This window comes from Salarias fasciatus, chromosome 14, assembly GCF_902148845.1.
Source record: "Salarias fasciatus chromosome 14, fSalaFa1.1, whole genome shotgun sequence".
Lineage (NCBI taxonomy): Eukaryota > Metazoa > Chordata > Actinopteri > Blenniiformes > Blenniidae > Salarias > Salarias fasciatus.
In genome coordinates, this window is record NC_043758.1 from 1607594 (window position 1) to 1627442 (window position 19849).

The 19849-nt window shown below is 51.7% G+C and overlaps 3 protein-coding genes across 5 annotated transcripts in view; 2 read left to right on the plus strand and 1 right to left on the minus strand.

Annotated features, from left to right (window-relative positions):
• The window catches only part of LOC115400550 (pleckstrin homology domain containing, family G (with RhoGef domain) member 2), a 96733-nt gene extending 95729 nt beyond the window's left edge, over window positions 1-1004 (plus strand). Inside the window, exon 23 of the transcript XR_003932812.1 lies at window positions 954-1004. The gene's annotated coding sequence lies outside the window, so the exon portion shown is untranslated. The remainder of the gene's footprint in view (window positions 1-953) is intronic.
• Window positions 1005-6809: 5805 nt separating this feature from the next.
• triap1 (TP53 regulated inhibitor of apoptosis 1) lies at window positions 6810-7555 on the minus strand. Its single transcript, XM_030108643.1, has one exon. The coding sequence runs from the start codon at window positions 7429-7431 to the stop codon at window positions 7168-7170; it is 264 nt and encodes an 87-aa protein (XP_029964503.1). The 5' UTR covers window positions 7432-7555; the 3' UTR covers window positions 6810-7167.
• Window positions 7556-8308: 753 nt separating this feature from the next.
• On the plus strand, window positions 8309-19304 carry supt5h (SPT5 homolog, DSIF elongation factor subunit). Of its 3 annotated transcripts, XM_030108440.1 has the most exons (31): window positions 8309-8432; window positions 8630-8723; window positions 9678-9834; window positions 9920-9988; window positions 10540-10545; window positions 11296-11307; window positions 11402-11471; window positions 11720-11788; window positions 11858-11923; window positions 12010-12040; window positions 12321-12389; window positions 12564-12815; window positions 13038-13127; window positions 13318-13388; window positions 13625-13730; window positions 13830-13920; window positions 14024-14160; window positions 14360-14515; window positions 14899-15045; window positions 15132-15278; window positions 15366-15491; window positions 15577-15661; window positions 15902-16015; window positions 16089-16191; window positions 16449-16576; window positions 16914-17019; window positions 17097-17255; window positions 17764-17932; window positions 18016-18213; window positions 18929-19024; window positions 19126-19304. In XM_030108440.1, exons 2-31 carry the CDS (start codon window positions 8637-8639, stop codon window positions 19264-19266), a joined length of 3258 nt encoding a protein of 1085 aa, XP_029964300.1. In that variant the 5' UTR covers window positions 8309-8432; window positions 8630-8636; the 3' UTR covers window positions 19267-19304. The 3 variants fall into 3 exon arrangements, with proteins under 3 accessions (XP_029964300.1, XP_029964302.1, XP_029964303.1); XM_030108442.1 differs by lacking the exon at window positions 10540-10545 and having other exon boundaries at window positions 19126-19266; XM_030108443.1 differs by lacking the exons at window positions 10540-10545; window positions 11296-11307 and having other exon boundaries at window positions 19126-19266.
• The last annotated feature ends 545 nt before the right edge of the window (window positions 19305-19849 follow it).

The window sequence follows — 19849 nt, forward strand, 5'->3', positions numbered from 1 at the left end:
CCAAATAGTAAAATTAATTTTAGATGTGTGGAGACTGACTCCTGTATATAGTTGCATTGAATTTAGACGATAGTATAACTACTATCAACTCCAGAAAATGTTCATGACAGATGTGATTTTTGGAGCCATCTTGGATGAAAAAGTCTTTAGAAAGTTCACAAATATTGTGACCCCAGAAGCAGACATACAGTCGTGACAAATATCTTTTAACAAGAGACCAGAGCGCTATTTGACCCAGAAAACATAATAACGTTTTTTTTATAACGCAATTTACATTTGTGGGCAAATCTCAAAGTGAACAACCAAGAGGAAAATAAAAGCAATGATAAGGACAATTAAAAAAAAAACCAATAAGACAGTATAAACAGTAAAAACAGTGAAAGCAATCAGCAGTAAAATCACTACAAACTGAGTCCTTCCTGTGAGGTGTGAGTGAAACCACTGGAGGGCGCTGCCAGAGATACCGATGTGGCGTTGGAGGCGGTGACGGAGGAGGTGGTGATCAACAGTATCAAATGCAGCAGAGAGGTGGAGAAGGAGGTGGTGCCGGAGTCAGAGGTCACCAGGAGGTCATTTGTGTCTCTGTGCTGTGAGGGGGTGGAAACCGGGCTGGAATTTATCATACAGATTGTTTGATTTAAGATGGTTGTGGAGATGGATTAAAACAATTCTTTCAAGGATTTTGGGGATGAAGGGGAGGGTGGAGATGAGGGGGAGGGTGGAGATGGGTCTGTAGTTTGACAGAGGTTCGGGATCCAGAGTGGGTTTTTGAGGACGGGCTTGATGGTAGCCGTTGTGAGGCGGGCTGGAAGAGTGCCAGTGTGAGGGGACAGATTGACAATGTGATAAGTTGACTGATGGAGTGGCAGTGAGCTTTAAGCGGGGGGTGGGGGTGGGGGGACCATGTGGATGGTTTAGATTTACTGATGATTTGTGGGGTAGAAGTGAGCCAGTTGTGTGTGTGTGTGTGTGTGTGTGTGTGTGTGTGTGTGTGTGTGTGTGTGCGCGCGTGCGGGTTTTCGTATGGTCGTGGGGACAAAATGTCCCCACAACATAGGAAAACCAGGCACAATGTCATTTGTGGGGACATTTCTTGGGTCCCCATGAAGGGAAACAGTGTTTTCTTGACCATGTTGTTGTTACTGAAAAAAGTAAACATGCAAAAACATTTCTTTGGGGCTATGCATTGTTTTGGTGTGGGTTAGGGTTAGGGTAAGGGTCAGGGTTAGGGGCTAGAAATGAATGGGAGTCAATGGAATGTCCCCAAAAGAGTGGGAAACCCAACAAGTGCGTGTGTATGCGTGTGTGTGCGTGTGTGTGTGTGCGTGTGCGTGTGCGTGTGCGTGTGTGTGTGTGTGCGTGTGTGCGCGTGTGTGTGTTCGGGGGGGCAGTGTCAGGTGTTCGGACAGAGCTGTTGGCGAGGGAGAGAGAAGCACGAATGTTTCTATTTTAGAGGTAAAGAAATCCATGAATTTGTTGCACTGTGTGACTGTTTGGGTGTGGTGTGGTGTGGTGGAGTCTGAGGGTGGAGCCGGTGTTTGATGGTGGTGGAGAGCTGTTTGGAGTTACCTGGGTTATTGTCAATGATGTTGGAGTCCTGTGCTGACCTGGCCTTGGAGAGTTCCTTGGCAGATCTCCGTTGATGTTCCCGGTAGGCCAACTTATGCACCGTCAGCCCAGATGAGACCCAGGCCCGCTCCCGGATGCGGCCAGTCCTTTTCAGATTTCTCAGCTCCTCTGTGAACCAGGGGGCGGAGAGGGTGAAGGTAACTGTCCTGGTTGTTAGAGGTGCATGAAGGTCCAGTAGAGCCTGAAGAACACTGAGTTTCTGTTCTCAACAACACATTAGCTGAGGCTGAGGCGGTCCAGGACCTGCCTGAAATCCGCAGCCAGTCGGCAGGAGGGTGGGTCCATATGGATACTGAAATCCCCCAAAATCAGAAAGTTGGAGTGTGAGGTGCAAAGTGAGATGAGAAAATCATGAACTCAGACAGGAATGGTGGATGTGGTTTTAGCGGAGCGATAAAGACGTGCTGTGGTTGCAGAGGTGGTGTGATGAGCTGTGATGTGTTTGCAGTTCAAAACCAGATGTTCAAAACTGTTGACGTGTGGGTTGGACAGTAATGAGGCTTGAATGATGCTGAATTCTCCTCATGGAGTTTTCCCTCATTGTCTCCCTGAAGAAGACATTTCCATCAGCAGCACGGCTCTGCTGGACACATGGACACGCTGTCTTCTCTCATCTTGACATTTCCCTGATCAAGAGGAATCAAAGTATGAAAACGAAGACGTCTGCACCAAACTGCCAGAGCTGTTCCAGCGTGAGAGGATGAAGGTTTGGTTTGGGAGCTGTGGTCTGGACGGATGAAGACATGAGAGCAGCGGTCCACCAGCAGAGTCTACCAAGAGGTGGAGAACCATCAAACATGAAACAAACACTGAGTTCAGGGTAAAATAACACCATCTTTAAATTTCAGCCAAGTAAAGTCACGTCTGGACAAGTTCTAGTCAAAATGTTTCCTGCTGCCTGAGTCAGGCAGAAACCATGATAGAGGAGGAGCGTGGCCCGTCTCACATTCTCATGATACTGGGTTTAATGGCTGCTTTACCAGATTGAAGAAAGGGGTTAAATCATTTTTGACCAGAAAATTTTGGGGGTGAATGGCACTTTCAGAGTAAGGCCTTGGAACCAGCGGAAAACCTGCTCCCACTGGACTGCAGGTCATTCGAACCTCCTGTTCTCACAGCGCAGCATCTGGGGTGCACGTTGGAAAATGCATTCTTGTAATATGACTCCTCAACTTTCATAATTAAGATGCCATTCAGTGGAAGACTTCCTCTGTTTTTTTTACAGCTGGAAATGTAGCAACATGTTTTGTCTAACCTTGATGGCAAAACTGCTGCTGAGATGGAACATCTGGGACGTATTGAAACGTAGATGAAGAAACAATTTTATTACTGAACAAAGAAGTCATTGATTAGAGGGTTCACGATTCTGCTTCAGTATCTCAGTGTAGTTGGAATTAAATTCAAGACAGCGTCCAAAATTGCCACCAAATGTGGCTTCTTGCCATAATTTAACAACACTGAGCAGAATGTGAAGTGTCTCCCTGCCACACTCTGACCTTGACTGACATTGGTTAATTGATTTTAGGGTGCTGAATTCAGATCTGTTGAAGCCACTTTTGTGCAAAAGTGATGACTGGGGGAGAGGAGAGGACGCTGGTGTTGACTGTTCACCGCTTGTCCTCGCCCACAGCCTCAAAAAACCTCGTAGACTCTGTCCACCTCCTTCCCCCAGATTGTGTTTATCTCATCATTGCACAAACCTCGGGATTCTTCTCTGTCCGGATATTTGACAAGCCAGGTGCCCCGTTCAGCTGGACCGTGGTGCTAACACGGTGCTAGCCTCCTAACACACCCCCGGTGCTGGCTGCTTACTGACCTCTCCCCGTCTCGCTGGTCTTCCTGGCTCCTGCATGTCTCCTGGGCTTGGGCTGAAGTGGACTGCAATACTCTGAAGATTTTGGACCCACGCCCTATCCCTATCATTTACAAAGTGAAACAAGCTCATAAATACTTTTGTTGTGTCTGTGCGTCCAGTAGCTGGCTCCCAGCTGTTAGCATCGTAGTTAGCTTAGCTCAGCTGCGGGAGGTGAAGAGGAAACAGAGCCGGACTGACAAAAGTGGACAAAATCCTCCTTCCAGTGGTCCAGGGGACGGCGTATTAGCACGTGAAGTAAATCTGAATGGTTATAAAACATTTAAAAGACGTGTTTTCCTTTTCAATCCGTTAAAATAGCGTGTTGATACACACAGATCTGCACAAGCATAGTGCTCCACGGAAGGATATACCGGCGCACAGCAGCTGAGTCTATGGCTTCTACTGCTCATCAAAATCATCAGAGTATTCCTTTAAAACACGTCTCTAGTGATCAGACCACATTATACTGTAATCACCTCAGAGGTTTAGTGTTTTATATCAGTTTTTATCAGCTCATAGCCTCCAGTCCTCCAGCTGGTTCCTCATATTCCTTTTTATTGAGCTTTATGTTTATTACTTCTGTGGTTTATGTCGTACCTGCACCAGAAGAAATTCCTAATCAGTGAATGTACTTTACTGACAATGGAAATAATATTCTGGTTCTGGTCCTGATTGTGACTATATTTCTGGCTCTGACTCTGGTTCTGGTTCTGCTGCCTTTGCTCTTCTGCCTCCTCTCCCTGAACCCTGGACTCTCTCCTGGTCGGTGGGAAGACGGTGGAGAATGCAACGTCCAACAGAACCTTCTTCTCTGGTCCACTGAACCCCAGTCCTCCTTTCAAGAGGAGAACCAAATCCGAACAAGCCGGTTCTCAGACAGATCCGAACAGAGCGGAGGGCCTGTCCACTCCTCGTCCTCGTCCTCCCATCACCCTCCTGTCTGCAATGTCCAGGTTCTTCAGGAACCTCAACAAACTGAGTGTCTTCGAAATACCAGCGACACGTCGCTTCGTGAAAGTAAAGAAGTCAGAGGTCTTTAGAAACGGGTTCCAGGGCTGACGTGGTGTCCGGTCCGGGTCTGCAGTCCATTTAAGACGGAAGATGTCATCAGATCCTGAAGCTACCAAGTCCAGGAGAAGATGGACTGAGAAAAGGACCATAGGGACCAGGACCAGGAGAAGACCAAGACCATATGTACTGGAACCAGGATGAGGAGAATATGGACAGAGACTAGAACCATATGGACTAGGGACCAGGACCAGGAGAATATTGACTGGGACCAGGACCACGGGATTATGGACTGAGACCAGGACCATATGGAATAGGGACCAGGACCAGGAGACAAAGTATTGGTCCCAGGACCAGGAGAATATTGACTGAGACCAGGACCAGGAGAATGTGGACTGGAACCAGGACCCGGGGAAGATGGATTGAGACCAGAACCATATGGACTGGAACTAGGACCAGTAGACGGACTGAGACCAGGATGGACCCTGCCTTTCTGGTGTACAATCCAAACTCTTCCAGTTCGAAGGGAAAATGTAACCTCTGGAACCTTTCCTGTGACGGATGGAGGCAGACTGGGTGGGGTTCTGCCCCCCTGCTGTTTAACCTGCAGGGACGATCTGATGTCTCTCAAAGACTGGCTCCAGTCCAGACGGGCTGCATGGAGGGCGACCGGCTCCTCCACCATCTCCTGGATGCAGATGATCTGATTCTTCTGTCACCAGATTCTACTGGATCTCAACCACTGGGAGTCTGCATGGGGACAATATGGCATCAAGTTTAACACCAGAAAGAGTGTGGTCATGACTGTGACAAGAGAGGACCAGAAGACTGTTTTCAATGAGGGTGGAACTGAGCTCCACACTGCAGACAGAGTCCAACACCTCGGTCATGTGATCAGGAAGAATCTCTCTGACGACGACCGCATGCAAAGGCAGGATTGTAAATTATATGCTCAAGCTAACATGCTGGTACATAAACTCAGCACGTGTACTGACAAGTAAACATTACCTTATTTAATGAAGCCTGCTGTCTGCTGCTTAACACTGCCCCCTGGTGGTGTGATTACCGCACCACCAAATTTAAGAAGCCGCAGGCTTCATAAAATGAAGCAGTGTGTTAATAATGTAAGGGTCCAGGTGGAGTAGAGCCTGTCAGTTGTTTGTTCGCTCTCAATGCCCTCATCACGAACATACATGCTGGAGAAGTCCAACACGGAAACGATAAAGGATTTAATCAGTGTATTGTTCTACATTTTCACCATTGTATAAGTTTGGGGTGTATTGTTCTCCGTGTTCTCTATTGAAGAGTGTATTTTTCTCTATGGTTTCATTACAGAAAACACCAACAGCACCAACTAGTGGACCAACATGAGAACTACACCATTTTCAGCCTGTTTGATGTTTCCATGGAAACAGACATTTTCAGAATGTTACTGTGTAAATTGTGAAACTTTTCTGAGAGGAATCAGTAAAACGTGACTTTATTTGAACTGTTCTGTGATTGGAACTGAAACCTGACGGGGACCGGAGAACCGGAGCGCTGTGGCCCCCAGCTGTTCTGCAGGAGCTCCTCCAGTTGCAGAGCAGGAGTCTCTCCAGATGTCAGAAAGTTCAAGACAGGAACGGGAAATGAAAATAAAACGTGTCAGTGGTAGGGGCTTTACGACTCCTCAGAGGTTTGAGGATAAAGATAGCATCGTGTTGCTTGGCCGACTCATCCAGATGTTGAGTCACATGTTCTTGTACCATCTGAGAAGGTCTGAAGGTGGTCCAACATGAGGCTCCCACCACAACCTCTGGAGGGTGTTCAGCACGAGGAATGTGTCATGTTCCGCAGATGTTTTCACTTACAGCCGTACCAAAGGCCGGCGTCTGATGTGTCCCGGGTCGGGCTGTTCCCAGCAGGTTCCGACCAGCAGAACCGCTCTCACATGCGCTCCAGTTCGCACCTTCAGCTACTCTGCTGTTATCAACCAGTGCGGCTGAAGAAGAAGCCTTTCACAGGATGTTTCAGCTGCAAATGCATCACTTTCTTTTTGAACATTTTTTGCTTCAGAAACGTTTGGCATTGACACGGAACGTCTCCATGGCAACCACAGAAATAACTGAAAACAATGTTTTCTTGTAAGTCACTGAAACTTTTTCAGTCAAAACTCTATCATGGGTTTTTACTGTAAAAACGTTTCATAGCGACGATATTGGTTTCCATAGCAACCAAGGAACGACTGAAAACGGTTTAGCTGGCATGTTGTGTTTCGGCTTGACAAACGGGTCTGGGATGTGTTTGACACGGCTGGTTCACAGAGACGACACACAGCGTGAGTCCAGGCCACGTTTAATCCCACATTTGTAAAAACAAAAGGAAAAGCAAGGCGCTGCCGTACAGACTCTGCGGGGCTGCTTCTTCCCCTCAATTACACTCAAACAATCAGAATCAGCGCGAAGAGCCGGAACCCGAGTCTCTGTTCCACGGCGGGCTCCTGCGGCGGCTCGGCTCCGCTTCCCGGCGAGCTTCGATCCGCCGTGTTCATTAAGAGTTTGATTAAGAAGCATTAAAGGAAAAAAAGCTTCGATCTGAATCCAGGAAGACTCTCCATCACGGTGCGGCGGGCGAGTCCGCTCTGCGCATGCGCCAGGTGAGCGCGGCGGAGGGATCCGAGTGCGGTGATGAGGCCGTCAGCTCTCCGGCCGCTCCTTGCTGCCGGGGCCCGGGTCGGGGCCCTTGCCGGAGCCCTTGTCGGGGCCCATGAAGTCCACCCCGTCCACCGGGATCTCCTTCTCCCGGATGGCCTTCTGCACGCAGCGCTGGTACACGCGGAAGCTCTCCGTGCACGGGTCCCCGCTGCGGTCGCCCTTCAGGAACTTCTCGGCGAACCAGCGGTTGAAGCACTGGTCGTACTCCCGCTTCAGATCGGTGCAGGCCTCCCCGACGCTATTCATGTCGTCCGCGGGAGGAAAAACACGCACCGGGAGGCCGAAAAATGGATAATTCCGCTCAGTTTCACACGCACACTGCGTCGCCGTCCGCCAGCACGGCCACGTGATTGGCTGCTGCAGCTGATAAGAAGAGGTGTAGAAGAGGAAGAGGTGTCACTCTGCCGACTCTGCTGAAGTCAGAGTAGTTGTATATTATCTTCCAAGATGGTTTTCCTCTCAGCGTCCAGACATCAGTGGGTTTTGTTCATTTTCATTGAAATGCTTTTCCTTGATGAATTGTTTATATTTGTGTTTATCTCTGCTTTTCCAGACTTCCTTCATTTAGTAGGAATATATTTTTAAAGGAATATTATTGTCTCATCGAAACCAACGGTTCATGATCTTCTCAGAGAGTGAGTTTCAGTGTTGATGATGTGATTCTGGGAACAAACTAAATGGTTAGAAAAATGAGGGAAATTACAAGTCTGCTCCTTTAACTCTTTTTATTCTGACTTTTACCTGAATGATTTTTTTCTTTGAAATATGAGGAAAAAAATGCAATGGAAACCTTTGTGAGTAAATGCATTTTTTTCACTATTGTGGTTTTAAAAACTGAAACTGTAAAGCTGAAGTAAACCTCTTGAAATAAAACAGTATTCCTAAGTGGTATTTGATGTGATTATAACAATGCATTTCCTTTTTGTGTTCCACGGTAATGTACTTCATTCACTAGTTCTTGAAATTTGAACTAGTTTGAATTTTCAGTTGGTAATAAAACATTTATTCCCAACACATTTGCGTTATTGCATCATTTCAACGGCAAAGCAAGTTTTGGTAATCTTAAAACAAACAGAGTGAGCCCTCTTCTTCAGGGCATGTAAGTCTCGCGATATTTCTCAGCGGTAGTTTGTAAAATCTCGCGGTTGTGTGGATCCGTGGAGCATCACACGAACCATAATAATCCGATTTTCACTTATTTTCTCTCTTTTCTGGAGTAAGAGGTCTTCCGTGGGAGATTAAAGCGGGTAAGTGTGAGTCGCGGAGCTCGGCGTTTCACTCCCGATCGCCTCCGTTTGGAAGTTACCGGGGCTTTTCGCCGCGTTAGCCCGAGCAGCTAACCCGGCCTGCTGGTTCGAGGCGGTGGGGAGTTAGCTTTAGCATTGTCTTAGCATTGTTTTCACTCCGCGGCGGAGCTTCGCTGATTTCTGCGGCCCGTCCACAGGCTCGACATGTCGGACAGCGACGACAGCGACTTCTCCGACAACCAGAGCGAGCGCAGCAGCGACGGAGAGGCCGAGGAGGCGGAGGAGAATGAGGTGAGTGACCGGCTAGCAGGCGGAGAGCTCCCGGAGAGCAGGCAGTGCTAACTCCCGTAAACTCTTACAAACACCCGTAATGGATGAAAGATAGTAAAAAGCCCACCACCAGTCTCCAGGCGACATAAAACTAACGTTACACCCATCGGGCTTTTCCCCTCTAGACTTTCTGCGTGAACGCTCCACATGTTAATGTAAACCCTTCCGGGGAGTTGCGCGATCTGTAAATAATGCATCTCTTATTTGCTCAGCGATCCGCCGATCGGGCTGCGTCTTTTCAGCTCCTGAGATTTTAACTTTTATTTGTAATCTTTAAATGACAGAGAAACAAACAGAGAAAATAAACTGCTTTATTCAGAGGTAACTTAGTCACATTTTTCACTTTATTACAATATCAGTAACGTAACGAGGAACGTTACAACCCAAGTTACAGTTTCACAGCGGAAAAGGGCGAAATAACAGTTTTGTAGAGACTGTAGAGCTTGCCGCCATAACAGTTAATGCCGCAGTGCACCATGGGAGTTTGGGATTTGGGGTTGAAACATTGTTTTGGTGTTTTTTTGATGTGTTAATAGAGTTATTAGTGGTTGTGTTTTATTGTGTTTAGCTGAGTGCAGCGTTGTCAGGACCGGACTGTGTGTTGCCGATGTTCCTGTTCTGTGTCAGAATAAAAGCTTTCCTTCAGTTTCAGCTTGAGATCCTGTCTGTACCGATACTGAGCCACAACATGGCTTTTGTTCACTCATCTGCTGAATCCAAAATGAAAAATGGAGCCGTGGTTTACAAACAAAGAAAAACATTTGAACTTGAGACGAGTCTTTTATCAGAAGCCGTGTCGTTTTTGCTGAAGTTAACGCTGATAACAAAATGCTCCAAAAAAACTGAGAATCAAAGTTCCAGTGGCTTCTTCTCAAGGCTGACGCCTTCTGGCGGTGCGCTTGTTTTCCCCACCAGGAGGAGCCCAACAGCCCGGTGGGCAGCGACAAGGTGGCGGACGAGGAGGGCGAGGACCTGGAGGACGAGGAGGAGTACGACGAAGAGGAGGAGGAGGATGACGAGGACCGTCCCAGGAAGAAGCCGAGACACGGAGGCTTCATCCTGGACGAAGCCGGTACGAGGAAGAGGAGGAGGATGAGGAAGATGAAGGTGACCAGGATCTCCCAGCTCTAACCTGTCCTCCTCTCTGACCCGTCCAGATGTGGACGACGAGTATGAAGACGAGGAGGAGCAGTGGGAGGAAGGAGCCGAGGACATTCTGGAGAAAGGTAGCACACACACACACACACACACACACACACACACACACACACACACACAGGCCGGAGGTTCCTCAGTGTTCTGGTGTGTACCGGTTTTTTTCCGTGCTGCGTCTCGAACCGTCCGTTGAACCGGAGCGTCTCACCAGTCGGTTCAGTTAAAAATCCTCAAACGTCGATCGTCGGTGTTCAGGCCTCGTTTCCACGACGACTCAAATCAAAACGCCATGACGGTCTTCATTTCCATGGAAACGTCAAACCCTGAAAACGGCATGGTTAGCATGCCGGGCCTCAAGTCGGCGCCGTTTCCAGAAAGTCCTGCTTCCACCCGTCGTCATGACGACAGAGCCGCAGTTCTCCGTGGTTCCGTCGTCCAGTAAACAGAAGTGTTGAGTTTTGTTTCGTTCTCTGTGACTGTCCTTCGGCGAGCGGCGGGATGTGGTTGGAGACGCAGCATGTCCTCTTGTTTTCTGACTTCGCTCTCTCTGTCTCGCCGGCGCCCCCCTCCCCCCCCCCTCCCCTCTCCCCCCTCCCCCCTCCACCGTGCATGCCGACTCCAGTTAACGGTAATTTCCCGCTCCGGACGGCGCCGATGTTTTCATTGATGATCCATGTGTTCCTGAAACGCCATCTGATCCCACCCACCCCCTCCTTATTAACTCCGCCCACCCAGCACGCCGCCGTGTGTCTGTGACTGTCACTTCCTGTGCGGACGCCCTGGGGGCAAATCAGATCAGATTAATAATCCCAAGATTACAAACCAACATCAGGCTCCGCAATCACAGTGTAAATTGATTGATTGATAGATTGATCGATGGTATTGGTGGACGCTGCGGTCTGACACAGTGGTGCAGTGGCAGGCTGGATCAGACTGCTGGACTCGAACTCCACCCCGCTGCCCGTCGTCCTCCACCCTGTTTAGAACAGGTGGCTTCATGCGGACCGAAGTTAAAGACGGTGGCGATTCGATTGACATCGTCATGAGCCAATCACCTTTGATCTCCACGACAGACAGAAACCAATGCTAATGCTAATGCTAACAGTGAGCCGAGCCGCCTTCATGCCTCTGTGTGCCGCCATTACTCACCTTGTTCTTCTGTTTTTCTCCCATCATGCTTTGTGTGGCTGCTGCCTGACTCTGCTCCTGTGACCCATTGTCTGCCGGCTTCTGTCCTCTTCATCCTCCTTTCTCTTTCTCCTCTTCATCCTCCTTTTTCCCCCTCTTCCTCCTCTTCATCCTCCTTCCTCTTCATCCTGTCCCTCCCTCCCTCCTCTCATCTTCTTCCTCTCCTCCTTCACTCTGTGGACCTGAGCAGAAGAAGCTGAAGGTAAGGCTCTTGAGTTTCTGCGTCCATCCGTCTGAGCGAAGCGTCCTCAGCGGGCTCCTCTGATCACTCGTCGTCCATCGTCTTGTCCCTGCAGTGTCCAACATCGACCACGTGGTCCTGGACGAGGACCACTCACGATCCCGGAGGCTGCAGAACCTCTGGAGGTACCGCAGCTTTTCTTCTGGTTATCGGGGAGCAGTGAGGCTGTCAGAGTTTCCACCACAGAAGAAGAAAATAACCGAACTGGGTTGTTTTCAAGGCTTTCCAGTTCAAATGGAAGAACCATGTGATGCTAACGTGAAAGCGATCGTTAGCACGTTTAGCTGTAATGCTAACAGGTCGAAACAGAAATGGGTTCAGGTCAAAGCTCCACTGATCCTGGGTGCTGACCGGTTTTCCACCTGTGGTGCAGAGACTCCAGGGAGGAGGCGCTGAGCGAGTACTACATGAGGAAGTACGCCAAGACGTCGGGAGGAGAGCAGTGAGTGTCCCAACGCCGCCTCCACCTCTACACCCACGCTGCCGACTGAAGGTCTCTTTCTGCTTCCAGCTTCTCCGGAGGGTCCGAGGAGCTTTCTGATGACATCACACAGCAGCAGCTACTTCCTGGTGTCAAGTGCGTAAACGCAGATCCACCAATCAGCATCCAGGAAGCCTGGTGATGTCACAGTTCACTCAGTGTCTCCTATTTGTACTTTTCAGAGACCCCAATCTGTGGACGGTCAAGTGTAAGGTGAGCACACACGCACACACACACACACACACTGTGAGCACGGAACAGTGACTCAGCTCAGTGTTGACGTTTACCTAAACATTGATGCTAAGCTAAATGCTGTTGCTAGGCTAAATGCCGGTGCACGGCTACATACTTTTGCTCGGCTGCAGGCCGATGCTGGGCTACATGCCGGTGCTCGGCCAAATGCCGATACTAGGCTACATACTGATGCTAAGCTAACAACACCTCATGTTGTCTGCGTGTGTTCCCGTTCATTGACCGTTTCGTCCGCCTACAGATCGGCGAGGAGCGAGCAACCGCCATCGCGCTCATGAGGAAGTTCATCGCCTACCAGTTCACCGACACAGTGAGACCCACACAGCTCCCCCCCCCCCCCCCCCCCCCCCCCCCCCCCCCCCCCTCCTCCTCCTCCTCCTTCTGATACTCGCTCCCGGCTCACCTCCACCTCCTCCTCCTCCTCCTCCTCCTTCTGATACTCGCTCCCGGCTCACCTCCACCTCCTCCTCCTCCGCCCCCACAGCCCCTGCAGATCAAGTCGGTGGTGGCGCCGGACCATGTCAAAGGCTACATCTACGTGGAGTCGTACAAGCAGACGCACGTGAAGGCCGCCATCGAGGGCATCGGGAACCTGCGGATGGGCTTCTGGAACCAGCAGATGGTTCCCATCAAGGAGATGACCGACGTGCTCAAGGTGGTCAAGGAGGTCACCAACCTGAAGCCCAAGTCCTGGGTCCGGCTCAAGAGGGGCCTGTACAAGGACGACATCGCTCAGGTGTGTGTGTGTGTGTGTGTGTGTGTGTGTGGACATGATGAAACATTTTTATGTTTCTTTGTTAGGTGTTTTCCTTTCAGAAGGTTTCAGATGAAAAATGTGTTATTTGTCCGTTTAATGTTTCGTTTGTGAAAAGTTCCTGAAGTTGTGTGTGTTTTCACTTGAACTGGTTGCCGTGTGAATGGCGCTGGGCAGAGATGTTGACGTTCCTCCGTCCCGCAGGTGGACTACGTGGAACCCAGTCAGAACACCATCTCCCTGAAGATGATCCCCCGGATAGACCTGGACCGCATCAAGGCCAAGATGAGCCTGGTACGGAGCCGCGCACACCTCGCCAGGGTTCCAGCAAGACCAGTCAGTGCTTACTGTGTGTGTGTGTGTGTGTGTGTGTGTGTGTGTGTGTGTGTGTGTGTGTGTGTGTGTGTGTCTGTGTGTCTGTGTGTCTGTGTGTCTGTGTGTCTGTGTCTGTGTCTGTGTCTGTGTCTGTGTCTGTGTCCTGCAGAAAGACTGGTTCGCTAAGAGGAAGAAGTTCAAGAGACCTGCCCAGAGGCTGTTTGATGCTGAGAAGATCAGGTGCACAAGCGCGCGCACACACACACACACACACACACACACACACACACACACACACACAGAGTATGACCACTAACCTGGTAGATCATGTGATTCTGACCAACCGGCCAATCAGTTCAAATCCGACTGTTCACAGACGACACTCCGCTATATTTCACAAACCAGACTCCTTCAGTTCTCCCTTTCAAGTTATGTTTATGTGGTGTGTGTGTGCGTGTGTGTGTGTGTGTGTGTAGGTCTCTTGGAGGAGAGGTCAGCCATGATGGAGACTTCATGATCTTTGAGGGGAACCGTTACAGTCGGAAAGGCTTCCTTTTCAAGAGCTTCGCCATGTCGGCCGTGGTGAGGAGTGCACACAGACACGCACAGACACGCACAGACACGCACACAGTAGCCCAAAACAGAATGAAACGTGTGTGTGTGTGTGTGTGTGTGTGTCAGATCACCGATGGAGTGAAGCCTACTCTGTCAGAGCTGGAGAAGTACGAGGACCAGCCTGAGGGAATCGACCTGGAGGTGGTGACAGAGTCAGGTACACACACTCTGCCAGTTCCTATGTGAATGCCAGCACATACACACTGAAACTCTAATGTGTGTGTGTGTGTGTGTGTGTGTGTGTGTGTGTGTGTGAGCAGGGAAGGAGCGGGAACACAACCTGCAGGCCGGCGATAACGTGGAGGTGTGTGAAGGAGAGTTGATCAACCTGCAGGGCAAGATCCTCAGTGTGGACGGCAACAAGATCACCATCATGCCCAAACATGAAGACCTGAAGGTACACACACACACACACACACACACACACACACACACACACACACACACACACACACAGACAATCTGATCTTTCTGATCCAGCGTTTATTTTGCATGTTTTCGACTGGTCAGTGGAGTCATTTTAACAAACAAGTCTGTGTGTGTGTGTGTGTGTTTGTTTTGTGATTGTGCGTGTCCCTGTGCGTGTGCGTGTGTAGGACCCTCTGGAGTTCCCGGCTCACGAGTTGAGGAAGTATTTCCGTATGGGCGACCACGTGAAGGTGATCGCCGGCCGATACGAAGGAGACACTGGCCTCATCGTCCGGGTGGAGGAGAACTTCGTCATCCTGTTCTCCGACCTCACCATGCACGAGGTGCCTGCTCCGCCCGCCTGTCCCTCCGCCTGTCCCTCCGCCTGTCCCTCCGCCTGTCCCTCCGCCTGTCCCTCCGCCTGTCCCTCCGCCTGTCCCTCCGCCTGTCCCTCCGTCTGTCCCTCCGCCTGTCCCTCCGCCTGCCCGTCCGCCTGTCCCTCCGCCTGTCCCTCCGTCTATCCGATCATTGTTTCAGTCCTCTCTCTCCATATAGAGTTCATTTCTTGTGTGTGTGTGTGTGTGTGTGTGTGTGTGTGTGTGTGTGTGTGTGTGTGTGTGTGTGTGTGTGTGTGTGTGTGTGTGTGTGTGTGTGTGTGTGTGTGTGTGTGTGTGTGTGTGTGTGTGTGTGTGTGTGTGTGTGTGTGTGTGTGTGTGTGTGTGTGTAGCTGAAAGTGTTGCCCAGAGACCTGCAGCTGTGCTCGGAGACGGCGTCGGGCGTGGACGCCGGCGGGCAGCACGAGTGGGGCGAGCTGGTGCAGCTGGACCCCCAGACGGTGGGCGTCATCGTGCGGCTGGAGAGGGAGACCTTCCAGGTAGCGGTCTGATCGGGGGGGGGGGGGGGGGGGGCTCGTCAGCCCCGGCTCCCTGGATTCTAACCCGCCCTGCGTCGCCTCGCCAGGTGCTCAACATGCATGGCAAGGTGCTGACGGTGCGCCACCAGGCGGTGAACCGCAGGAAGGACAACCGCTTCGCCGTGGCTCTGGACTCGGAGCAGAACAACATCCACGTCAAGGACATCGTGAAGGTCATCGACGGGCCGCACTCTGTGAGTGAGGACCAGCCGTTGGCTCCCAGCCGTTAGCCTAGCATCAAGATGAGCTAACTCTTTGTGCGTGTGCGCGCGCTCCTGCAGGGTCGAGAGGGGGAGATCCGTCACCTGTTCCGAGGCTTCGCCTTCCTCCACTGTAAGAAGCTGGTGGAGAACGGCGGCATGTTTGTCTGCAAGACCCGGCACCTGGTGCTGGCCGGGGGGTCAAAGGTCAGATTAACAGTCACACACACGCAGACACCCTCCTGCTGGCACGCTTTGTGTCCAAATAGTTGAAGTGTGCGTTGTCTTTCAGCCCCGAGACGTCACCAACTTCACGGTTGGAGGATTCGCTCCCATGAGCCCCCGAATCAGCAGCCCCATGCACCATGGGGGAGGAGGTGAGCAGGGAACACGGGGGGGAACACGGGGGGGGAACACGGGGGGGGAACACGGGGGGGAACACGGGGGGAACACGGGGGGGGAACACGGGGGGGGGGAACACGGGGGGGAACACGGGGGGAACACGGGGGGAACACGGGGGGGAACACGGAGGGGAACAGATGTTTTCCATTAGGCTGAAGTTTTTGCTGATTTGGTGTTAGCATGGTTACCATGGTTACCTCGTTTTCTCCCGGAAGGCGCCCAGCAGAGAGGAGGCGGCGGCGGAGGAGGAGGAATGGGGCGGGGCCGAGGGCGCCGAGACAACGAGCTGATTGGCCAGACGGTCCGCATCTCGCAGGGTCCTTACAAAGGTGAGGCGCTCCTCCAGTGAGAGGAACCCGAGGAGGCGGCGGCGGCGCTGAGCTGTCGCCCTTCGTTTCCCAGGATACATCGGGGTGGTGAAGGACGCCACGGAGTCGACCGCCCGGGTGGAGCTGCACTCCACCTGCCAGACCATCTCAGTGGACCGGCAGCGCCTCACCACCATGTACGCCCTCTTCTCTTCCACACTTTACACTCTTAACGGTACCGACGCGTGAACAGCCATCCGCGTTCCGGCTAAAGGTGTAGAACCGGGTTCTGCATCACGTTGCCCAGACCTCCGTCTGGATCCAGACTCACGGCTCCAGCGGGGGTCTGCTGAATGATTGGCCTTCACCGTGGCTCCGGTCCATCACGGGATTGTGGGCGGGGCTTCACTTCAGCCCCGCCCCCTCTCACCTCCGTCGTTCTCTCTTCCTTCAGGGGAGCCAAGAAGCACAGCGGCATGACCTCCACCCACGGCCGGACCCCCATGTACGGCTCCCAGACCCCCATGTACGGCACCGGCTCCCGGACCCCCATGTACGGGTCCCAGACCCCGCTTCACGACGGTAAGGCGCCGGTGCTCGCTCCGCCGCCGCTTCCTGTCATCGCCTCCACGCAAACACTTGGAACTATTGTTGAGGTTCTGAATCTCTATTTAAAAATGTTCCACCTCCTGTTTCTCTGATGGGAAGGTTCTCTGTTTAAAGCAGCACTGGGCCCAGTGTGGAACCCTGTGGAACACCACGTTCATCATATCTGTGTGCGGTTTGTCCCTCATCGTACTTCCTGTTGGTGTTCCTCAGGGCTCCTCACCCGGCCCACTCTGTTTCTTCTCGATGTTGTGGATTTATTGGACTGTCGGTGGGTTTTAAGACCGGGTTCTCTCTTCTGCTGCTCCTCCAGGAAGCCGTACGCCTCATTACGGCTCACAGACCCCGCTGCATGATGGGAGCAGGACGCCAGGCCAGAGCGGCGCCTGGGACCCAAGCAACCCCAACACTCCGTCCAGGTACCAGAGTGTCAGATCCCCCGCCCGGACCTGCTGTTCCTCCACCCGTCCTCCTCACCGTTCTGTACGTCCTGCAGGAACGAGGAGGAGTACGACTTCGGCTACGACGACGAGCCGTCGCCGTCGCCTCAGGGCTACGGCGGCACGCCCAACCCCCAGACCCCGGGTTACCCAGAAGTCCCCTCTCCACAGGTCAACCCTCAATACAACCCCCAGACCCCGGGCACGCCTGCAATGTGAGTCCTCAACAGGGTTTGGTTTTTCACCGGTTAACCTCCGAGTGGACAATTTCAGTTTGTCAGTCTTTAACAGCATCAACCAGGAACAGTTCCAGGTCGTATTCTGGTCCAGTTGAGGTCATAGTGGACTGTGTGTGGAGTCTAGTTGGTCTGAATTGGATCTGGATGCAGTAAGATACGGTCTCGATCTGGTCTGGATTTAGTCTATATGTGGTCTATATGTGTCTGGCTGTGTTCGATATGTTTTCTGGCTGTAGTGTATATGTGGTCTGGATGCAGTCTGACTCTCCTGGTCCAGTCGAGACTCTGAGGCTCTGTTCAGATGTGGGCCCATGGGGGACTGTGAAGACTTCCTGTCTGTAACTCCCTGATGTTGCTGTTAATGGATCCTTTGTCTCCGGGATGGATCCCTGTGTAACACTAGATCCAAAATGAAGAACCAGACTCATGATTTGATGAGTAAAAGACTTGGTGGTCCTTTCTCTTAGTAAATGTCTGTTTGCAGGTACAACACAGAGCAGTACTCCCCGTACGCTGCCCCGTCCCCCCAGGGCTCCTACCAGCCCAGTCCCAGTCCTCAGAGCTACCACCAGGTGGCGCCCTCACCGGTCGGCTACCAGAACACGCACTCGCCGGCCAGCTACCATCCCACTCCGTCTCCGATGGCGTATCAGGTACGAGACCTTGATGGCCAGAGACGCGGCGGTACGACACGCCGCTCTGTAGGCTAATGCAGACTGTTGTGGCGGTTCTCCAGGCCAGTCCCAGCCCCAGCCCAGTGGGCTACAGCCCCATGACGCCCGGAGCGCCCTCTCCTGGAGGCTACAACCCCCACACCCCCGGCTCCAACATCGAGCAAGGCGGCAGCGACTGGGTCACCACCGACATCCTGGTGCGGGTCAAAGACTCCTTCATGGACCTGATGGGACAGATGGGCGTCATCCGCAGCGTCACGGTGAGAACGGGACCGGAACAAGACGGAGAACGGCGAGTGATGTCATGGGACAGAAGTACAGGGAGTGATGTCATTGAACAAGGAGTGACATCGTAGAACAAGATAACAGGGAGTGATGTCACAGAACAGGAAGTGACGTCACAGAACAGGAAAACAGGGAGTGATGTCACAGAACAGGAAGTGACGTCACAGAACAGGAAAACAGGGAGTGATGTCATAGAATAGGTAGTGATGTCACGGAACAGGAAGTGATGTCACAGGGCGGAACAGGGAGTGACGTCACAGAAACAGGACAACAGGGAGTGATGTCGTGGAAGACTAGTATCCAGTGCAGGAACGGTGACACTGAGTGAAGACAGATGGATCCTCCTGCTGCAGACTAAGAATAAATCTGCAAATCATCAAAAATCTGAATTTGATCTGACTTCTTTAAAGTTACTTTACTAGTTGTAAAGTATTACTGTGACCCTCTAAGACAAATATATTCATTTAAGTTCAGCTTGAGGAGGAAGATGCTCTATAATTTGGGCGTTCACTCTTGAAGCTAATCACAGTGTGAAAGCAGGCTCATGCTAATGTAGCTGCCAGTGGGAGATTGTTTAACTCACATAGAGATATGTAAAAAGAGTTCGTTACTTTTTCAACCAAAGCGCGTGTGTGTGCGTGTGTGTGCGTGTGTGTGCGTGTGTGCGTGTGTGTGTGTGTGTGTGTGTAGGGGGGCATGTGCTCAGTGTTCATGCAGGAGTCGGAGAAGGTGGTCAGTATCAGCAGCGACCACCTGGAGCCCGTCACTCCCACCAAGAACAACAAGGTGAGAAACACTGACACGTCTTCCATCCACACCCCGTCTTCACACAGCCAGTCTGAGTGATTTGGAGTGCTTTTTGCCGACGGTGCGTTCACTGCCCGTAGGTGAAAGTGATTCTGGGAGAAGACCGCGAGGCGACGGGCATCCTGCTCAGCATCGACGGAGACGACGGCATCGTGCGCATGGAGCTGGACGACCAGCTGAAGATCCTCAACCTGCGCTTCCTGGGCCGCCTGGAGCACTGAGGGGGCGGGGCTGGGGGGGGCAGCAAGGACTGATGGGAACAAAGTGGGCGTGGCCACACCGCCTGTGATGTTGTAGACGCAGCTGCCCCCCCTGTTTTATTCCCATTTCTGTTTGTTCGGGTTAGTTTCGGTTCTGCTCGTCGTCTGGATCCCGTTTTAGTGCTTCTTTTATTGTTGGCAGTGTTTTTGGGTTTCTGGGAGCATCACGGTCAAGCAAGTGTCAATAAACTGTGAATCTGGAAACGAGCCTGAGCGTGGTCTGTAGCTTCAGAGGAGCTTAACTCCGTCTGCTACGTGTTTATCGAGGTGTTCATTTAAAGGCTGCTGTTCGTCAGGCGCAGTTCAGTCACATTTTTCTTCTGCTGCTCAGAGCCACTGAAAACGTCATGAGAACTGCTCTCAAGAAGCAACTTTAAACGGCTCCCAAGGTCCTGCTCTTTAACTGCTACATCTCCATGGAAACGCTCTGCCTCCGTCTCTGTGAACTGGGGAAAACCCGGGGGAATCGCGACCGCTTGGTGGAAATCGGTGAACTTTTTGAAGACATTCCATTTCTGTGGAAATGGGGTTGTATAACGCGAAC

Excerpts from the sequence above, each read along its gene's own strand:
- triap1 (XM_030108643.1), bottom strand. The coding sequence starts at position 7,431 with ATGAATAGCGTCGGGGAGGCCTGCACCGATCTGAAGCGGGAGTACGAC.
- supt5h (XM_030108440.1), top strand. The coding sequence starts at position 8,637 with ATGTCGGACAGCGACGACAGCGACTTCTCCGACAACCAGAGCGAGCGC. Across the intron at positions 11,924-12,009 it reads CAGCTACTTCCTGGTGTCAA|AGACCCCAATCTGTGGACGG; the intron begins GTGCGTAAACGC and ends TGTACTTTTCAG. Across the intron at positions 17,933-18,015 it reads CGTCTCCGATGGCGTATCAG|GCCAGTCCCAGCCCCAGCCC; the intron begins GTACGAGACCTT and ends GCGGTTCTCCAG.